The sequence below is a fragment of the Nannospalax galili genome, unplaced genomic scaffold (genome assembly GCF_000622305.1).
Source record: "Nannospalax galili isolate Female #2095 unplaced genomic scaffold, S.galili_v1.0 scaffold384, whole genome shotgun sequence".
Classification (NCBI taxonomy): domain Eukaryota; kingdom Metazoa; phylum Chordata; class Mammalia; order Rodentia; family Spalacidae; genus Nannospalax; species Nannospalax galili.
In genome coordinates this window covers 2,213,070-2,235,932 of record NW_008352648.1, presented here as the reverse complement: position 1 = coordinate 2,235,932, position 22,863 = coordinate 2,213,070, and the positions used below count along the sequence as shown (strand labels likewise).

General features: G+C 38.7%; 1 protein-coding gene across 9 annotated transcripts in view; it reads right to left on the bottom strand.

The window, feature by feature from the left end:
* Positions 1–22,863, bottom strand: part of Hectd2 (HECT domain E3 ubiquitin protein ligase 2) — a 406,920-nt gene that overhangs the window by 55,958 nt on the left and 328,099 nt on the right. For 8 of the 9 annotated variants that reach the window (XR_003846515.1, XM_029554335.1, XM_029554338.1 and 5 more), the window contains one exon: positions 7,169–7,298. The exons of the other annotated variant lie outside the window; for it this stretch is intronic. Coding sequence is in view for 6 of the 8 variants with exons in the window: in XM_029554335.1 (XP_029410195.1) it covers positions 7,169–7,298 (130 nt within the window). In the remaining 2 variants the exon portion in view is untranslated. The remainder of the gene's footprint in view (positions 1–7,168; positions 7,299–22,863) is intronic. 9 annotated transcript variants of the gene reach the window in all.

Sequence of the window (22,863 nt, the reverse complement as noted above, 5' to 3'; positions counted from 1 at the left end):
CTGAGTTAATGAGCTTCAATTTAATCATTATTAAAACATCCAGGAGTGTTTACTATATTCAGTATATGTGACATATGTGAATTTTTCAAAATGGTGCTATCATGAGGTATCATGGAGCAATAAGAACCCTGCTCTATCATAATGCCTTTTCCTACTATTCTGCACTTTCCATATATCTATATCTATATCTCTATCTGTCTTATAAAATACATAGTGTTTATGTATATATATATATATATCACTAATATTTACTGAACTTTTATAAGGCATGGAATTAAATACATCTTTATTATCTTTATTATCCCACTTTACAGATGGGAAAATAAATACAGAGAGATTAAATAACTTCTAGGATGGCAGTTTGTACGGTACAGAGTCAGAATTCAAACACGGTCTAACAACCTACACAACCCGTAGTATTATATATTGAACAATGCTGAATTTTCTACCATGAGTAAAAGCAAGTAGCAGAATGGAAGCCTACCTGGAAGCTACATGGAAGTAGGAGCTAAGAAATGATCAAATTTGTCCAACTAAAAAGCCACAATAAGAAAAAAAAACATTCTAAGGATCAGGCAAAAATCAATCTACTGAAAAATTACATACCTTATGTATTATTTAAATTATAAAACTTGGGTACAGAAGATAGTTCATGATTCATCCTCCAGAGCTGCTTCATTCTCTGAGTAGTAAACAAAGGCCTCGGAGGGCTAAATGGGGACTTAAAATGGTGCTGACAGCTATAAGCAGTCTTTTTGACAATGTGAGCACCAGGTAAGTACTAAAGGAACAACAACAATCAGCTCAGTTCCTTAGTGCTGCTTTTGTCTAGTTCAGTATTAGTGTGAAGCAAAACCAGGGGAAGTCCAGTGTGGATTAGTCATAACAGGTGGTGTTTGCATCAACCATCTATAAGAGTACTTTTCTGAACATTTGGCAAAAAATAAAACTGAAGGTGGGAGAAAGGAAGAAGGGAAAAAAAAAAACCCCTCTGATTCATAGGACTTTAGCCATCAAAAGCCCAATAAAGCAATACATCCACTGGTTTTTTGAAATGTACTTTTTACTAAGTTCAGAGTTTGTAAAACTGTCATAAAAGCATGAATGAAATGTTCTTTTAAGAACTTTGTCATAAAATAATCAAAAGAAGCTTATTTTTAATGAAGATGCCTCACACTGGATTGTCATATAGAATTATTACAGCCCGGAGAAGGGCTTGGTATTCCAACAGGGTAGATGGGTCAGCCTAGAAAAAGTGCCTCACACTCATTCCTTCATTCAGTATACTGTACCAATTACAGACGGTGTATGTACAATGGATTGTGGGTCCTGGATTCGAAACTCAAACGGCAGCAGTGCGTCCAATCTCAGAGCTCACACACTTCTAGGAACGTCTTATAGCTATTCTTGCAGATGAACAAAATGACACATGTACAAAGTCATTCATTATGGTCTGTTTCTATTTTTAAAAAAAGATGGACACAACTCATTTTTATCAGTAGTATCTAAGTAAAGATACAGTAAATCTGATGTAGTGGAATATAGTTGATAAAAATAAGGATGCTTTCTGTACGCCAACAGAGAAAAATACCTCAAATAAACAACCGAATAAAGCAAGAAACCCAAGCTGCTGTTGTTTTCTTTAAGCAGGAAAGTAAGACTATAAATCTGTGCTGACATTTACATAAGAAAACATAGAAAGAATACAGGAGACAGAGGAAAGAATGTGAGAGTGACCATCCGGTGACTTATTTTTATAGTTTTGATTTTTAAGCTTAAAGACAAAATTAAACTCTAGGGTTTTTACCCTAGGTCAAGCAATGTGTAAATCTTGGCAGCTGCCTGGAGGAGAAGAATTGCGATGAAAAAGAAAAAAAGCCATGCCATCTGAGTTATGCCAGTAGGGAGGTCAGTCACATGGTGGCAGGCAGTCACATGGCAGGGAGGGGAGCTTTAGAGAAAAAAGGGAACCCAAAGTGTTAGGGAAAGCACTCTGAGAAAGGGGTCAGAAGAAGGAAACATGCCTTTCTGAGTGACTCAGAAAAGTGCGCAGACACAAAGCTGCATGTTTGTGGCTAAGAGACTGCACTAGGGGCAGGAATTCTGGGAAGGAAAAGTATACTATCTCATTTAAAGGGATAATTATTCCACCCATCTCTTTAGCATGATTTAAGATGAGCCTAGCTTTGATTTTTGAAACACATAAATGTGTTACCTATCCAAAAAGTTACCTTTGTTATAAAAAGCCCTTTCTATCTCCAAAATAAAAGCTTAAGGAACATGGAGATTACTTTTTTAAAGATAAGTAAACAAAAAAGGCAGCAAAATGCTTTTTCATAGATACATTTCTCTCCAGGAATAGTTATAAAAAGACAAAACTAAGGTACTCACTCTGACTTAGGGGATGATACTGAAGATTTAGTTCAAAATCAGTTCATTTTCTAAGGAAACCTGGAGTTGGGGGTCATCTGAGGCTTTGGAGATCCTCCTGAGAGAACAATCCTAAATTGCTATGTCCTTTGTTCTCCTCAGAGGGTCAAGCCCTACGCTGGGTTTCCTCTAACAGTTTGCCTCTATGTGTGCCCTTCAAGTTGTCTTAAAGAAAGTGTAAAACTGTTGCTTTATCTGAAAACCATGACAGGACCCACATAGTGGTCTAACCACTGCTGAGTTGAAGACTACCTTGTTCTTCCTTTGGCTATTTCAGAGTGCACTTATCAGGTAAGAACTGCAGAGGGCATTGCACATCAGGCCTCTGTTGAATAAACTCATGAAATCAGCTGAGCCAGGAATGAAACATTGCCCTCAAGATAAATGAGAGTCCATATCCACTCTTTTCTGAATTACCAAGACAGCAAAATTATTTTAAAAAGTTTGAGGAAGAACTACTTTGTTTCTTTTAAAGATGTTCTGTGCTATTTAAAAATGTTTTAAGCTGGGCGTGGTGGCGTACGCCTTTAAACCCGGCCTTTGGGAGGCAGAGGTAGGCGGATCTTTGTGAGTTCGAGGCCAGCCTGGTCTACATAGTGAGTTCCAGGTCAGCTGGGACTACAGAGAGACCCTGTCTCGAAAAGACCAAAAAAAAAAAAAAAAAACAAAACAAAACAAAAAAAAACTTTTAAGTAAGTCTTAAAAGGGTTATTGTAACTTTAAAAAGAAAAATACAAGGTCAGACATGGTGGCACATGCCTTTAATCCCAGCACTCAGGAGACAGGTGGATCTCTGTGAGTTCAAGGCCAGCCTGGTCTAGTGAGTTCCAGGCCAGCTGGGGCTACAGGGAGACCCTGTCTCAAAAAGACCAAACAACAACAACAACAACAAAAAACCCACAAAAAGAATAAGGAAGAAGGCAGTGCTACCCCACACAAGCCCACTCCTCGTTACTTATTTTTTAGATTATTTCCCTGAAGATGTATCATCTCTAGCAGCTGCTATAGTATGTAAAACTCCTACACTTCTCAGGTTTTTTAAAGGACAGCCAACTTGACAGGCATACCTAGTCTTGTGATCTACGGGAAGGAAGGCATCCCTCATCTGTTAGGTAAACCCACGCTGGGCTACTGCAGCTTCTCTAATAACACTTGAAGATCAGATGGGAGACAAGCTGTTAAGAGAATACCTGCCCACAGGTCCTGCTACTAGGAAGAAAATTATAACTGCTAAGAATGACACATTCTTGAAGAAATAATCTTATTGGCAAGTAAGAGAGACTTCTCAAAAGACCAAAGAATTATAAACATGCTTACATGTAGTAGACAGCCTAATTCTCATTCAACAAAAGAATTTTTTCTGTAGCATCCTGACAAATGAACCCCCTGGAATTACAGTGGTATCCAGACAGAACAGCTAGCAGTCCTAGACAGTAGTTCTAAGAAGTTTGTCAAGGGTCTGCTGAAAGGCCTGTTTGTGTAGAGTGGTGCAATGCAAACATTCCAAGCTGAGCTTGAGGCTAGAACCAGATTCCACAGGACGGCTTATAAGAGAGAAGTAGACAGGTGGTGGGAGTTCAGTTAGGTGGGAATATTCAGTCAACACAGTCATCCAAAGACCTGTGGGCACATGAGGTGACAAGCCAAGCTCACAAACCAAGATATGTGTATAGACAAAAAAGAAGTAGACAGAAATCAGAGAATGGAATCAAAGGCTAAGCAATATGAATAAGAAATCCAAACAAAGGTTATCTCTACCTACCTTTTTTTGACCCTCTGTCATCCTCCACATCATACATCTCAATTTTCTTAAGGTTCCTACTCTCTTCTGTACTGAATTACATCCCTCTAAAAGATATATTAAAGTTCTAAACCTGGAACCTGCAATTGTGACTTCAAAAATAGTGAGACTATCCAGACAGGCAAAACCTAATCACACAAATCCTTTAGAAGCAGTTTCTTCCACTGGTTGCAGAACAAAGTTGAGGAGAATGGGATCATAAAAGAATTTAAGAACAGGATCCTGCTACTGGCCTTGAAAGAATAAGCATTCATGTTGCTTGAGAACTTGTAAGAAGGTACATGGAAGGAACGGTACTCCTAGGAGCTGAGGAACAGTCTTGGGCCGACAGTCAGGCAAGGTGATGGGACATCCGTCTTACAAATTCAAGTAATGAAATTGCCAACAATATGAAGGAGCCTGGAAAAGAATACTCATTCAGAACCCAGCCCAACCAACACTCTGATTTCAGTCTTGTAGGATTCTAAGTACAAAACCAAAGCATATCCATTCAGACTTCTGACCTAAAGAGCTGTGAGCGAATAAACAGGTGCTGCTTTCAAGCTATTATATTGTGATAACCCATTATGCAGCAATAGAAAACAAGTAAGATTTTACTCAACTATTGTGAGGTCAAATAAAATAATACACATGAGAGTCTGGGGAGGTGACTCAGTGGTTAAGTGCACCAACTGCTCCTGCAGAGAACCTGGGTTCAGTTCCCAAGACTCACAAAGTGGCTAATAACCATCTGTAACTCCAGTTCCAGGGGACCTGATCCCTCTTTTAGCCTCCGCAGCCATTACATGACATGGGTGCACTTATATACATGTAGGCAAAACACATACATATAAATAGAATAAAATAATACACATGCTTTCTCTAAATCATGTAAGTTATTACCTAGTTAACATGTTGAAATGAAATAAATTTTCACAACTCATCTACATTGGAGCTTGATGTGTGGTAGGGACTCAGTAGTCTTTATCTGTGAAAGCAATATTTTTTTTTCAAGTAGGTTAATTTTCTTTATTTCTCTATTTCTACAATGCTACCACAATTATAGATTTGTGACATATAATATGCATGAGTGCCTCCCTATAGTAAGACCTAGGAGTGAAAGAATGTATGTGTGAGAATGTGTGTAAATAAATAAAGGAAGAAAGATGCTATCAAAGGCAGAGGTTCACAAATGAAGAGATATGTATCTACCACTAAGATAGTACAATACGTCTAACATTAGCATGCACTGCCAAAAAGAAAATTTCTGGAAGAATAATTTATCTCACACGTAGTTATTTTGTTTGGCTAAGGTATGAGGGGCATTCAAACCTTCACAGGTTTGTTTTATGTGCACTTAAAAGTATACAAATAATTTATATTTCCTGTGATAAAACAATATACTTATATAAATAAACATTAATAACATATACCTAATCCTTCTGATGTAAACTTTTAACAAATTTGTGAGAATCCTTCTATGCTCAAAGTACAAAAGGTTTTATTCTAGGTAAAAATATTGGAGTCACAACCTACCTTTTAATTGTATAACTTGCTTCTTCAATTCTCCAATGTATTGTGGGCATTTCTCCTAATCATTTTATATGCATATCACTATCACATTCTTTTTTCATTTTTTTCTTTTTCTTTTTAAGACAGGGTCTCTCTGTAGCCCCAGCTGTCCTGGAACTTACTATGTAGACCAGGCTGGCCTTGAACTCACAGAGATCCACCTGCCTCTGCCTCCCAAGTGCTGGGACTAAAGGCGTGCACCACCAGGCCTGTCTCCACTCACAGTCTTAATAGCACAGTATTTACAATCCTCTTTGTTTCAAATACTATCATAAACAATGTACATGCTTTCCTTATATCTTTGTACATAAGCCATGTTGCCCAGATGAAACTCTACAAGTAGAGCTACTAGGTTGGTGAGTGCATGTGTATTTGAAAATCTACTGCATATTCTTCCGGTACATTTTTAATTTAAAAAAAAATCTATTTTGGGGGGGAGATCTACCAGTTGGTCTAATTCTGCTTCTTGAGTAATTTAACACCACTGATGACACTATGAGGGAATGGGCTCCCTCTTGATCCTTTCAATAAGTATGCAATGATTTTGTTAAATCTTCCCAAAGAACTGTGGAAAACTTCATTAAATGTACAGAATAAACTGGACAGACTTGACATTTCTACAGTTTTCCCACTGGAACTTTTTGTCAGTTGGTGGCACTGTTTGCAGAGGTTTAGGAGGTGTGGCCTTGCTGGAGAAAGTGCATTACTGGGGGTGGGCTTTGAGAGTTCAAAGTCCAGTCTCACTTTGAAGTCTGTCTCTCTGCTCCCTGTGCCTGCCTGAAGATGTGAGCTCTTAGCTTTCTGCTCTGGCTGCATCCTGCCATGCAGTCCCACCAGGATGGAATCTTGTCCCTCTGAACTGTTAGCCAAATCAAACTCTTCTTTCTGTAAGTTGCCTTGGTCATGGTGCTTTATCACAGCAACAGAAAAGTAACTAATACACATATACTTCTCACAATATGTACTATCCACCACAAGCCCAGAAACATGGATTCAAGCAATCTCAAAGTAAAAATCTCTAAAATCATGAGCCAAAATATAAATCCTTCCTCTTCTAGGTTATCTCTCTCAGGTATTCTGTCACAGTGGTGAAAAGGCTAAACAACTGCATAATAAAAAGATACATAAAATATATTTTATGCACACATAATATTGTATGTATAGTATAACTCTCTCTCTACTCAAACTTTATGAGTTTTGATTTTATTCTTACTCCAGGTACCACTCACCTAAAGTAATAATTTTGGTTCTTCTTATAACTATTTACATAGCTTATTTCTCATGTTGGTAATAAGTGAGCCTATCAGAACAATGCTAAATAATTAAAATCTATCTTTTAAGTAGTTTAATACAATATACTTTCAGTCAACACACAACAGACATTACCATTCTTGATGTTAGGGAAAGCCAGATGTGTAGGTGAACCTCTATTTTCAGCTGCTTCTTTCTTCTGGGTAACAGATGAAACGAAACTGCTGAACGTGGAAATCTGGCTTTTGGCTCCTCTGTCCAAGCCCTTAAAAAAAAAAAACAAAAAACAAAAAAAACACAAAACCTAAAATTGTAATAGAATTCTCACTTACTATAACTGCTATTGCAGAAATCAAAATGTTTATCATAAATATTTAAATCTTACAACAAAAGGATGAAACTGGTATATATTCAACTGACCAAATTAATCTTAAGCATTAAAAAGCTGTATCAGTAACCAGGTATGGTGGTGAACAACTTTAGTCCCAGCACTTGGGAGGCGGAGGCAGGTGATCTTTGTGAGATCAAGGCCAGCCTGGTCTACATAGTGAGTTCCAGGCCAGTTGGAACTAAAGGGAGACCTTGTCTCAAAATATACCTATTTCATAGAGTAATTATGAGGCTTAACAGAGATACAGGAGCAGGTGGATCTCAAGGCCAGGTGAGCTCAAAGCCAGCCTGGTCTATAGCCTGGTCCTCTGGAAGAACAGCAAGTGTTCTTAACCCTTGAGTCACCTCTTCACTTGAATTTTTAATTTGTTTAATTTAATTTTATTTTTTTGGTCTTTTTGAGACAGGGTCTCTCGGTAGCCCCAGCTGGCCTGGAAACTTTAGAGTTTTTAAACATGTAAATTTGGCCTAATATATAACTGCCATATAACATCTTATAACTTCTCTGTGTAGCTTTTTCTAGAATTCACATTTCTATAAACATAATCACTCTTGTTTATTCTTATACTTAAATTACTCCAAAGAATAAAACTGTTCTAATACTGGTCTTTTATGCTGCATTAGGGATTCCTTACTCATTCCAGGACTTGACAGAACTTGTCCAGAGGCCCTCAAACCATTGTGTTTTTCTTTTTTTTTTAGTATAAAAAAGAACCCAAAGAAAATAAATTGCAGATATTATACATACAGTATTTAAAAGTTTCTGTAATTAAGAGATTTTCAGAAATTAGTTAACTTTTTTTTCACAAAGGAACATAGACTTATCTGAGACTCACCAAAACTCAGCAAGCTTACAACAGAAGTGTGACAGATGAGCAGAGAGATGGCTCAGTCAGTAGAGTAGAATCGAGTTTGATCCCCAGAATCGACATTTTAAAAAGCCAGGCATGGTGGTATGTGCTTATAATCCTAGTGCTAGGGAAGTGGAGACAGGAAGATCCCTGGGATTTGCTGGCCAAACACCCTACCCTACTTACCCTGCTTGGCAAGTTCCCCGCCAGTCAGAGACCCTGCCTCAAAAAATGGTGAACAGTGCCTGAGGAACCAAAGTGGTTCTCTGACCTTCATACGCATATATGTGTATATGTGTGTGTGTGTGTGTGTGTGTGTGTGTGTATGCACACACTTGAATTTGCACACACACACACACACACACACACACACACACACCAGCGTTAACATACACGTGCACATACATACATTACACCCACAAAAAAATGTGATAGATACCAAATGAGAATCTGAGCCATACCTCCACAGGTACATAGATGCTATCCTTTATGGGTGACACCTTTGGCTGTTCATAGACTTTGTTACTGCTATTTGTTCTTAATTCTTGGCTAGATTTCAGCTCAGTGAAGCCCAAGTTAATGTACCTGTTTTAGGATCAGTTTATATAATTCTGCTAAAAAGTTTAACACATTGGGGCTGAGAAATGGCTCAGATGATAAAGTGCTCACTGCACAAGCATGGGAACCTGAGTGTGGATCCCAGCACCCACATAATTGGCCAATCTACAACTGGTGAGCTCCTTGAATAAGTGAGAGGTCTTGTCTTAAAAAATAAAGTGGAGAGCGACTGAGAAAGACACCTGATGATGACCTTGGCTTCCACACACGTGCACCCACATGTACATGTGCCAACACATATGAAAACATGCACACATATATACTATAAACATACACACAAAAGTTGAACATATTATGTAACTGAAATGTAATCTTTTAATAGATGTGGGAAATTAAAGTCTCAGATTAATATACAAACATACCAAGGATTTGTGTAGAACTTACAATATAATTGATACTCAAGAAATCATTATTATCATGAGGATAACACCAAAACAAGTGATTTACTGGGTGCTTGTTATATACCTACTACTTGATGCCTTAATACATTATAAAATTCTTTTAAAATATTTTATTTATTACTTTTATTTTATGTGTATGAGTGTATTGCCTGCATAAGTGTACCCATGTCATGCAATGCCCACAGAGGTCAGAAGAGGGCGTTGGATCCCCTGGAACTGGAGTTACAGTTGGCTGTTAGCTGCCATGTAAGTGCTGGGAATCAAACCCAGGACCCCTGCAAGAGCAGCCAGTGTTCTTAACTACTGAGCCATCTCTCCAGCCCCTCATTAAAACATTCTTAGGAGATATGTACTTATACTTCACTTTATAGATGAGGAACTTGAAATGCCATGTTCAAGTTCACAGAGTTGGTAAGATGGAAGCCAGAATTCAAATTCCAGTCTAATGACCATGAAATCGATACTTTCAAATGACCATATTACCAAATAGCTATAATAGCTATCACTAATAGGGACTTGCCATATGAGAATAAGTGTTAAATAATATAATACCAATTTTCATAACTACCCATTGTAGTTGGTACTTTTATAGATGTATACTGAATGCTATTTAATGACTTTAGGAGCAACTCACCTAATCAGAGGAAAGTAACATGCACCTAAAACTAAGTGTATTTTTTTATTGAATTTTTGTGTATTTCATATATAAAATCATCTTTATACTCTCTTCACCCTCCCATAGTTCCCCACCTCCAACTGGAGTTCATTCATTCTGTCATTCGCATTAAGGCCTATTATATAAACTTAGTGTCCCGAGATGTCCCTCAGTGCACTGGGGTTTAGTAAGCCTATCTAGAGTCCCTCCCTTTAGGAAGATCAGCTCTTTCTCACCCACTGTAGGTCTGTAGGAGAAGGGTCCTAGGTGCCCGTAGGACTATTTCTGTATGGTCATGTACCTACTCCTTGACTCTTACAATCTTTCTGCCGCCTCTTCTGCAATGGTCTCTGAGCCCTGGGTGGGTGGACCTCAATATAGGAACTTTGTAATAATCTCTGTCTGTTGAAAAAGAAGGTACTTTGATGGGTGGTGACTGGGATACTTGTCTATAAATTTAAGGATCCATATTTTTCACATAGTAAGAAATTACATTTGTCTGGGGATTTGAGAGCTTTGGGGTTGTCTCTCTCCAGCTATGTGTATTTGGCTAGGTTTACAGTGACACACATGAGTTTCCTCCCATTGAGTGGGCTTTAAGTCCAATTAGGCAGCTGTTGATTACCTCCAAGACGAAAGTGCCACTACTGCACCAATGCTGTTTGCTGTGCTGGTCACTGATGTGGTTTTTAGGCCTTGAAACTAGGGTTGGACCATTGACTGATGTTCTCCCTTACCAGCTTGCATGGTGCTCTGCAAAGCTATGAAAGCTAGCCTTCAGGGGAAGAGCCTTCCAGGTCAGTTCCAGCTCTGTTGCTCCAAATCCTGTGTCCAAAGTATGTCCTGTCTTCAGCAACAGGGTCTTACTATAAAGTTCTGGGAGGCAATCAAGGGCTGTGCCAATAGCCTGTATAATTTTAGGAATTTCTTGGACTACTCTAGCCAATGGCTCAAAGGAAGGTTTCTCCCGTCTGGCACGGTTTCTTGTTATACAGTCTTCAACTATTCTCATGGACTCATGTAGGGATACTGTATGTGTAATTTTCAGTACGTTTTTGGATTAATACAATTCCCTCTGTTTTTTTATGCTAGCAAGGCACTATTTATCTCTCCTCTTTCTCTCCCCATCTTTTCTTCCCTCTCCGCCATCCCCATTTAGAATGTCCCCATTTTCTCCATTTCTCCCTTGATAATTTCTGTCTGCTATGGTCCCAGCTCTCCCGAGCTCTTTCTTCCTCTTTATTCCCATAGTTCTTTGTAGAGTTGTCCTCCTACCCCTCCCATTTAACTACCCCCTTTTTACACATTTCTTCCTTAGTAATGCCTGTTTCCTACTATTCTTCTCTCTTGGGTTCTCTCTTTCCTTTACCTCCCTGGTTTCCTTCCATTTTCTTGATTCCTACAGTTATATAAGGACATGTACTCACTTGTAACAATGTGGTGCTAGGACCCACAAATGAGGGAGAACATACATCTTTTGTTTTTCTGAGCCTGTGTTACTTCACTTAGTATAACAGTTCCTAGATCCACCCAGTTACCTTCAAATTTCATTATTTCAACTTTCTTTTCTGCTGAGTAGAACTCCATTGTGTAAATTTTCATTAACCACCCATCAATTGAGGGGCACTTAGGTTGCTTCCATCTCTTAGCTATTGTGAAAAGAGCAGCAACAAACATGTAGAAGTATCTCTGCAATAGGATGAGTCCTTTAGGTATGTGCCAAGGAGTTGGTATAACCAGGTCATATGGTAGGTTCATTTTTAGTCCAAAACTAAGTATATTTTAGGGAAACCTTTAGTGTTCTAGCAATCTAGGAAATACTTGATTTTTTTTCCTTCTCTCTTTATAAAATGAAGCCCTAAAGATACTGTTTTACTTTACTTGTAAGATTTCCAAATAATCAAATATGAATGGATTCAATGAACAATTATGTGACAGCTATCAGTTCTACTGGATTTGTAATGTAGAATCCCAAAGGTAAGAGAGAAATTGGCAAAGGGGACACATAGTTTCAGAAGCAAAATCAACCCTACTTGAAGAAATGAAACCTGAACTGAGATAGTAGTAACAGTGAATGAAAAATGGCAGCTGAGGCCAAGCAAGAGAAAAGTGGCAAAAGCAATTTCCAGCCTAAGTCTAAAGCACAGTGAGGATGAGACTGTCCTCTAAGTTATATAAGAAATGAACAATGTAAAATGCTTTATTTCAACTTTCAAGACAACAGATATTTTGACACCTCACTACAAATAAGAAGGCATATTTAGGGAACATTTTAGCATGATACATACGTACATACATACATATATAGTTTTTGAGTCACTAGAAAAGGAGCCAATGCTCATTAACAAACATAATGCTTTTCACGACAAAATAATTTACTAATAGGGTTTTGTTATGAAGCACCAAAATAATAGAAAGACAAAACTGTATGATGTGAGATGATATAGGAAGTAAAGAATGAATGATGAAAGAGAAGAAATTCAGAAGAAAGCAATGCATTAAAAACTAAAGGAGCACAGAAAACCACAACCGGCCAGCACGCAGAGAATAAGAAGCTGCAGACCACTTATTCTGAACAGGACATCTATATGAAAATTCTCCCTCCCAAGGCTCAGGGATCACTGCGGAAGAGAGGGCAGAAATATTGAAAGAGCCAGAGGTAGTGGATGTCCCACAGGAAACAGTTTTCTAGACAGCCGGTCAGTTGCTCATATGAACTCACAGCAATGGTGACAGCACGAACAAGTCTCACCTAAGCTCAAGCCAGACAAAATCCCAGCATAAATGTGAGGAAGTGGTTAAGAAACCCGAAGCCTACCTAAGGAAGTATTGGCAACTTATGGCTGCTGTAGGGGAAGAGATGGTCTCATTTAAAAGGGTAAGACTCTTGATAGGCTGACCAGGCTCCAGTGGGTGAATTCACACTGCAGGGCATTTGTGGACACAAATATGACTCTATAGGTCTCTCTCTCTCTCTCTCTCTCTCTCTCTCTCTCTTTCTCTCTGTATAAAATGAAATGGGAGGTATGTAAGGAGGGCTGCGGATAGGGGAGGGGATCTAAACATGATCAAAATATATTGTATTAAATTTGCAAAAATTCAGTAAAAAGAGCCCCCCCCCAAAAAAAATCTAAAGGAGGATAAAGCTTCAGGCTAATGTTTCAAGAACAAAAAGTGGTCAACAATGCTAAAAGATGACAAATGATCAGGCTTAAAGTGTGTCCATCCTAATGAACAACTATAAAATCTCAGAGATACCATAGACGAACAGATTCAGAGGAATGATAATGGCAGAAATTATATGAAATGGAATGATGAATGGAGAGCTAGTAAATGAAGGAGATGAACAGGGATTGCTCAGCAACTTCTGGATGGAAAAAGAAAACATGACTAGGCAAGGGCTTGAGGGAACATATACTGAGCACATTATCACAGATGCCAAATCCAATGTTCCTGTCTATTTAAACTGCTCCATGCAGGGTTACCATAGCATTACTATGTTCTTTGCAGGAATAACTAGGGGTTGGAGCAGACATAGGCACTCACCCCAAAAGTAGGCTATCTGTAGATAGGGAGGCCATGTATTAGTCACCTGTCATTAAGGGCACTGATATTTCCTAGTAAGTCAATCAAAGGAGGTTTTTCCATATTTTAGATGAGGAATGTAGAAAGACTAACCAGTTAAGAGTGAAAGAATGTAAGAGGCACAGGAACAGTCAGTTTATGTTCCTGTGTTCTTTCTCACTTTAATTTTAAGCCTATCATCCCAACAAATCTCTTTTGTCAAAAAAGGCATAAGTGGACATGTTTTCTGTTTCTTGTAATCAAAAGAACAACATGAAAAAAATCCAATATATTTGTAAAATAACAGTACTCTTCATAGTGTATATTTAAGATGACATGAAATTAATCATGGATATTTCCATAGGTTGATTAATTAACAAAGGCAAACCCTTAAAACAAGTTTCCCACACCATCTTTCATAAAAGAACACCTACATATAACTTAATATTTTCATGACAAAAAAACAAAACAAAATAAAAAGGGCCAGATGATGTGCAAAAGCAAACTGATTAAAAGTGAAAGAAATCAAGAAGCTACTGGGTATTAATAGGATATCAAACTTCAGACTAACTGAATGGTCAAAGAACTAATTACATCTCTTCTTAAACTCAGACCCAGTATTAGATCTGTTTTTCTGAGGAGTTTTCAAAGTCTTATCTTTGAGTCTTACAAAATACTAGAGATGGTGTCCTGGAATATGGCCAGCTTGTGAATAGTGGGCTGCATGTGCTGAAGAATAGACAGGAGGCAGATACTCAACCAGCTGTTACAGACTGAAACACAGAGAACTGGGGGTAGGAGGGGAGCAGGGGGTGAACTTTAAAACTCCATTGAGAGAAAAACATATGCAGAATGCTTCAACCTAGTACAATAAGTAATAGAACTGACTCTAGGTAGAGATGTCCCATGAATTTATTAAAAGACTTCAATATTTCAAGCAGCAGAAACATTTTATGTAGTAATTATAATAATTAAAAATTCTACTTTGCAGGGCTGGAGAGATAGCTCAGCAGTTAAGAGCATCGTCTGCTCTTGCAGAGGGCCAGAGTTTGGTTCCCAGCACCCACATGGTTGCTAACGACTGTCCATAACTCCAGTTCCAGGGGATCTGATGCCTTCTTCTGGCCTCCATGGGCACTGCATGACACTGGGTGCACTTACATACATGCAGGCAAAACACGCCTACACATAAATATATATAAATAAAATATTTAAAAATATTTTGCTTGTACATAACTTGGACCTCAAGAGTTTTCTAATTATATAAGCACACAGGTTATACGCAAGTTTATAATAGAAAGTAATTTCAAAAGGCTTAGCAGACAAATACTTAGAATACCTGTTCTGCTCATGTAACATAAAGTATAACAACCTTACTTTCATAGAACACACAAGTCTGTACTTTCAATACTTGTTGAGAAACAGCTGTATATGAGTTAAAGTTTTTAATTTTTAAGCCATATTTTTCTATTAGATTCCAGTACAAAGGAAGAGTATTCACAGTTTTCAATGATTTCTTTCATTCTGAATACCAATTTCTGTTATATATAAAATTTTAGTACAAGTTACTTTGATCATCCTCTATCTTCTAACAACTGCTGTGGAAGATAAACTTTTTGTTTACATTCTAGCTCAATACTTGATAAAAGAATAATTGCCTCTATTCTATCACATAAAGCTGTAAAACAGTAACATCTTCTCTTTTATAGTCTCTGAAGTAAAATATTTTAAATTTCTATGTCTACAAAATCATCCTCCAGTCACAAGGAATCCAGGAACTCTCTATGACAGATATAAAACCACTTTTTCAAAAGAGTAAGTTGCTTTCTGAGATGCTCAGTAAAGTTTATTATGTCAGTAGAGTTTGTCAAATGAGCAGCAAGGTAATATGTCTGTGTGTTATAAATTAAAATAAGCAATATTTAAGATATCTTGCTTTATCAATTTTTAAAATAAACTGGCCAAAGCTACCACTCAGGGTTGTATTAGATATAAGGCCTCAATTGCATTTAGGATAAATAAAAGAATTATTTTAGGTCTTGTTAAAGACATTTTCTGTTTTTGCATTTTCCACAGTTCCCTATTACAAAATCCGATGTGTTAACTTCATGTCCTTCTATTAAGATATGGAGAGTCAGCTATTTCTGAGGTGTGAACTTCCTTCCCAAACTAAATAGCAACAGTCCAAATTAGGATTCTAATATGAACCACATCTTTCAAAGGATACTAAGAAATAAAGATGTATATTTTGAAAGCCTTTTTATTATCACTTAACTGGCAGAAGGCTCACTGAAGATATGGTTTACTTTTTTCTATAAGACTCAAAGCTTGAATTGTAATAAAATTTTGTCACTATAAAAGTGAAAATGCCATTAATCTTAGAGACAACTGACCATTAACTCTACAGTCATTAGCCCTGAAGCACAGAATTTCAGTGTTCAAAAGATTTACTCGTTTACTTCACAACACAGAAAAAATATAAAGCGTCATCAAGACATTATGTTCATGCAGTAAACTACTACTTTTAGGATTTATTTGTGTATGTGTCTTTGTACGTGTATGCCATCTGTGTGGAGGTGCCCAAGAAGACAAAAGAGTGCCCTGGATCCCCTGGAGCTAGAATTACAAGCAGCTGTGAACCACCAGAAGTGGGTGCTCGGAACTAAATTCAGGTCCCCTGGAAGAGCACTAGGTGCTCTTAAACTGAGCCATTTCTCTAGTCCCAAACACTGCTTTTAGGATGAGAGCTTTGATGTGGTCACAATTCCACAATTAGTAAGAATCTTACTGTTCTTTAATAAAATATCTAAATTAAAGCCAAGTTAAAATTTGAGTATACCTATAATAACTACACTCAAACTGGTTCAGACTGACTTTTCAATTCATCTGATTTAAAATTTCAATAATTTTTATTTTTAAAATACACATTCAACTATATTCATTCCAGTATCTGATTCCCCCACCCTAACTCTGTGGTGCTAGGGATGGAACCCAGGATAGTGTGCATAGTAAGAAAGTGCTCTACCACTGAGCTACATCCCCAGCCTACGTATATTCATTCCAAACAATCTTTTTGACGGGTTAAAATGTCACACAGATCTCTCTCAAAGTACAACTATCAACTTAAGAACAACAAGTTTTTGATAAAAGGCTCATCATAGAACATTCTGCCACACAAGAAGAGATATTTCATCCATACACTCAACCGTTATACTAGAAAAAAAGCAGGTGAAAAAACAGAAACCAAAGCTTCCCAGGATTTCCCAGCTCCACCTACTTCCTCATTCATCCACTGTTGAGTTTTCTCTTCTCAGTTCTAAAAATAAACAAGTTAATTTTCAAACACAAGGCCAAAAGAAGCTGCTAATTCTGGTAACAGCAAGTTATAACCCCTGTGAAGCTAGTTCTTGTTCATCAAAAAGAAATTTGTATGAATTCAAATATGTATGTGTGTGTCCTACAGAGTTCAAAGTGCACAACATCCCTTAATTCTGTGTGCACTGGGAAAGAGGACTGATAAGGCAATACATGCAGAGCTTTGCTATAGAGGGCTACAAAAGAAAATACTAAAATAATAAGAATAAGGAGGGTTGGCTGACTTAAAATTTCTCAGCTGCAGATGCTGCTTTTTATGTGCATTAATTTAGATTTCAGATCTACTATATGAGGTAGGTACTATTATTATTTTCCTCATTTTATAGACAAGTAATTACAAATAGCAAAGCAGTCTCACATTTGACATTTCTGGAGGTTTTCTGGGTCACAATTTGTAACAACCATTATTCTCTAATTGTTAAATACAGTTAAAGTTATTTATGTTCTAAAGCATGAGTTAAGTATGAATGGAAAAATGGGCAGACATGTACTTTCTGGCTTTGCTGCTTTAAAAAAAAGCTGAGAGACTTTATAATGCACTCAAAATTAGACACCCAGGAGATGCATTTATATAGCTACCAGCCCTCTTTTCTTAACTGAAAATTCTTTAAGAGCTATTTTAATCTGTCTTTAAGATATTATTTTTGTTTTATCAGATTGCTTTGTTTGATATAAAATTTAATTATATATTTATACCATTATATTAAAACCAAAATAATAAGGTACCCTAGATTATATTTTCTCTTTCACAGTAGTTCTACCTTTGGAAACAAAATGTGAACAAATGTACTGCTGGATCACACCCTCTTTTTCAAGCCAGGAATAATGCTATAGGTGGAGGTGTTTAGTACCATATCCTGTGACCAGAGAGACACAGAGTTCAGAATAGAGGATAGAGCATGTGTTTTTAGTCAGAAGCATCTCAATCATAAACAGCCTCTGTCTCTTCCTACCATTTTACCCTTTGGCAAGGTACAAGCAATCTGACTCTCTGATTCATTTTCAGCAAAAATGGAATAATAACTTCCACATGGGATTGTTGTGTGGTTGCGGTTGGTTGCATTAACTGACTGACAGAGAAGACATGGAAAATGCTTAGCACAGAGAATATATTTGGCAGTTATTATTTATTACAGACATATGGCTATGGTATATTTCTAAAAGTCTGTAGTTTATTAAATTACTTAAGATACATTCACTATCATAATTTTCATTCCTCCCCATAAAACCACATTTAGATGATCATAGCCAAAGGGTACAAAATTTTCCATAAATAGTATTGTTCTAAACACCAAGCTGAGAAGCTTTCTTTGGAAAATTTAAGTCCTTTTTCTATTTGAGTCCTCCTCCTCTTTCTCCTGTTTCCTAGGATCCCTATCGTGTGGGCTCTTCTCTCCCTCACAGCTTATTTCATGATCACCACTCCAATGAGCAGACTCATTGCCTCAAGCATGAACCACAATCCTCTTTCCTTCACTTTTTCCTCCCTCCTCCAGTTTAACCACACTCCACCAGCAATTTCATTATGTTGTTCTCTATTCAAGGAATTCCAAAGGCTTCCCATTAACCACAGGGGGGAAATGTCCAAACTTCTCTGCCTAGTGATCTGGATCCAGCCCCCTTGCATTCTTTCTTACCTCCCACAAGTCCCCAGCATGCTTCCATTGGGCTTGCTTTACTGCTCCTTAATTTTTCCCTTTAAGGCTTGCTTATGTTATTTTCCCCAGTTTACTTTGCCCACTTTCTTTTGCTCATCTAAATACTATCATCCCTTCAATGGCCAGCCAGCTTAAATAATTACTTTTACTTCAAGGCCTTTCTTCACAGTTCTGTACACACCAATCTCCTATAATGCAAACTGTTTGTGTAGCTTACTGTGGCATCTACACATCACTTTGCTCTTTATGCATTAGCCCTGAATCCCCTGGGGGAGGAACCTTTTTGTTAAACTTTTGTGTTTCCTGCAGCATTTAGTGCAAAACTTTATAAACATAACAGATGTTCAATAGTTAGTAGCTACATCGTCATCTAGGGGCTCCATCAACCCCATTTACACACACACACACACACACCCCTTCAAATTCTTTATTATCCTCAACTCAGTGGACTTGCATCACTTCTTTGCAGCACAAGTCTCGAACAGTGACAATCCTCCAAAAGCTCTATCTGGAGCTGCTTGAGCACCTCTAATGGAGCCTTTCAGTTCTGCACATGCCTGACTTCTGTTGCACCAGTCCTGATTATAAGCTGTTTCATGAACTAAACAGACTTGGGATGTGTGTTGTAGCTAAAGAGTACGGATTCCTGGTCCTTGCCCAATGAGCTACGACTTCAGTACCTATGGCATTCGTTTTCAATTTTAGCTATAACAGGAAACTTATAAATTTTAATGCCTGAGCTTCATTCCCAGAAATTCTGATTCTAAAAGCCTGCATTTGGGCCTGCATAATGTTCTAGTAAGTTCCTGGTGATTCAACTGTGCTCAAAAGTTAAAAAGAAGTGTCTTAGGGTGAGATGTGTGAGTTAGGACCTTAACATGCACTGAAGTAACTGTGCTCAGTCCAGTCTGAAATGACTGGGATCTTCCGACTGGAACTGGACTTCCTTCACACTTAGGTAGTTTTAGGATGTATCACTTGGGAGCTGAACTGTCTAGCATTCCCTTTCTCATCCTGGACCTCTCTCTAAACCTCCAGGATATAGCTTAAACTTTTAAATTTATTTAGGCGCAACATAATCTGGCCTCTTATTTATTTTTGTGAGCTTTCACTCTTGTTTCCACCCTGTCATAAATGTGGCACATTAATTTTCTGGCCACATGACAGGGCTACTTGAACTGAGTCATAAACTCAATTTAGAAAGACAGAGCTATTAACCTAGGCAAAAAGGAACAATCACCATAACCCCAAAGTTACTGATGTCAATTAGGTTACTAAACAAACCTTCATGAGTTCTGCTTAATCCACAAGGAGGCTGAAAAACACCTTAATAGTCAACAAACTGTCTTTTCCCTGTCCACACCAGCCCAATGCCTAACACAACAAAGCCTTTCCCACTCTACTGGTGAACTCAGTCTTCCCGGTTCTCCTGATTTTGACAAACACACACTGTATACTGTTTTTTTAATGTGCCGTCTAAACAACAGGTAAAAGAACTAATGCTGAAGGCATCACCAGAGACTGTCCTCACAATTTCCTGTTTCCTGTTCATCTTTACTCTCTTCTATTCCAACCTACGTGTTTTCAGAGTTTATTTTTTTAAATATTATTTGTGTGAAGTGCACCCGTGTCGTGCAATGCCCACAGAGGACAGAAGAGGCTGTCGGATCCCCTGGAACTGGAGTTAGGAACAGTTGTTAGCTGCCATGTGGGTGCTGGGATTCAAACCTAGGTCTTCTGTAAGAACAATCAGTGTTCTTAACCACTGAGCCATCTCTTCAGCCCCAGCGTTTAATTTTTAAAAAATTCCTTAAATGCAGGTCTTCTTGACTAGTCCATACTCATTTACTGGTAATTTCAAAGTCCTGAAATAAATGTTTTTGCAACTCATTTGGTGGGAAAAGCATGAACCGGACTCGAAATGAGATGAGGCAAGTAACAGTCTGACCTTATTTTATTTAGTATGATCACACTTTTCTGCAGTTTTAAATGAGTGACTCTGGAGAACTGTCTAGGGTTGCACTATAGATATTACATGTGGTATATGTACTTAGTTGCCATCATAAATCTGAGAAAAACATGAAATTCCAAAGACCCATGGGCTTCAGATGTTAGACCTACATTCACACTGTATCAAACCTTTCTTTCAGTTACATTAAAACTAAACTCTTCCGAGAACGTAGAACAATGGTGGTGGAAGCCAAGCTCAGAAAACAAAAACCACAAAATAGTTTGACCTGAGAAGATGGCTCAGCAGGTAAAAATGCTTGCCCTTTGGCATGAAAATGTGAGTTTAAAGCTGGGTACAGTGAGCATCTGTAATCCTAGTGCTCCTGTGGAGAGATGGGAGGCAGAGACAGGAGAATCTCCACAAGATTGCAGGCTGGGGCATGAAGCTGCACAACAAGAGACCCTGTCTCAAACAAGGTGGAAGGCCAGGGCCACCCTGGGAAGTTTTCTTCTTCCCACGTAGGTTCGTTCCCGTTCTCTCTCTCATTCTCTCTCTCTCTCTCTCTCTCTCTCTCTCACTAGTTTATCCACAGCAGGATGTGGTATTGCAGTTTAAATGAATGAATACGATCCATATAAGTCACAGATAAATGTTAAAAATGAGTTTGAGAGAAGAGTCTCTCTCTCTCTCTCTCTCTCTCTCTCTCTCTCGGCACACAGAAACACACACATGCACTCAAAGAGAAAGCTGCCAAATACGATGACATCAAGAAGGCATTAGAGGCCCCTCTAAAGGCTATCCAGTGATACACTGAGGACCAGGTTGTCTCTTGCAACTTTAACAGTGACACCCACTCCTCTCCCGTTGATGCTGGGGCTGGCAATGCCCTTAACAACCACTTTATCAAGCTCATTTCCTGGTATGACAACGAATTTGGCTATACAAACAGGGTGGTGGACCTCAAGGTCCCCATGTCCTCCAAGAAGTAAGAAGCCCTGGACCACCCACCCTAGCAAGAGGAAGAGAGAGGCCCATGGCTGGGGAGTCCCTGCCCCCAACTCAGCCCCCAACACACTGAGTATCTCCAGTTTCCATCCCAGACTCCGAGACGAAGGGGAGGGGCTTAGGAAGCCTTACTTTCTTGGAGACCATCAATAAAGATCACTGCAGCCCCAAAAAATAAATAAAAAATTTTAAACACATTGTAACATTTATCTGTGAGTTAGAAAGTTTCTACATATTAAGGCTCTGAAAACCCAGGGCACTAGAGCAGGAACCAGGACCAGCATTTGGCTGACAAATTCCTTCAAAGCATTTCCCAAGGTAGTCCCTAACCACAGCTGCAATTTACTTATCAATTGCAGTTACACTTTTAAATGTGTGCCATTACTGTCCACAATTTGCACTGCCTTAAGGTAAAAGAGCTGTCTTTAACCATTTCCAGTCATCCCAGCTTTAGACATTTTTGAAAAGCTTATCAAATCATAACATTATTCCAATACTAATACTTTAAAGAAGAGTGAGCTATTTTGGTAAGTTCTTAGTCATTTAAGAAGGTGGGTTTAAGAAACTAATTGCAAGTAGGAATTTTAAAAATGTATAATGTTCCTTAAACTTTTACTATTTTGTCATGTACAGCTTCATGACAAGTCATAATCTTTTAAATATATCAAAGCAAGCTTACAAAAAGTATTTAAATATTATGTCAAATAAAAATGTCAGAATCAGAGGTTAATTTTGCATCGTGTTCCGAAGTAACCAGTCACAACCACCAGTGCTAACGCGGAAGGGAGAGAGGGGATGTGTCCCATGACATCATTTGGCAGCATGCACTTTGAAGGCTGAGAGCGCCTTCCAAATAACCCTAGCAAAATCCAGCTGGGAAATTACCCGTCAAGCTTAGACAACTCGAGTTTTAAAAGAAGAAAAAGCCTCCCTCCTTGAAGTCACATACCTGTACCATATGAAAAATAACACCATCGGCAATGCATCTACCTCCCACTACCCTGACAGCGATGGAAAGGTCACAATTAGGTGGAAACTCGCCCCAGAGTCTGTTCAGTGTGAGGTGGGAAGCTGCAGAAAGGCGAACCGAGCGCTCCCTCAGCGCCTCCCCGGCAGCTTTCCGTCTTCGCGAACCCACTCCCGCCCGCTCCCATCCACGCTCCCCCAACAGATGACTCTAAAGAAAGTGGGGGGTCAGACCCCAGGAAGCAGCCGGAAAGCCCGGCGCCGGGAAGAAGCGCCATTCCCCAAACCCGCGCGGTGCGGCTCTCCCGGCTAGGGCGCTCGAGGCGCACCCCTTCCCTCCGGGTCCCCGGGCCGTCGGGGCGCCCCGCAGCCCCCACCCGCACCTACCGCGGCCGC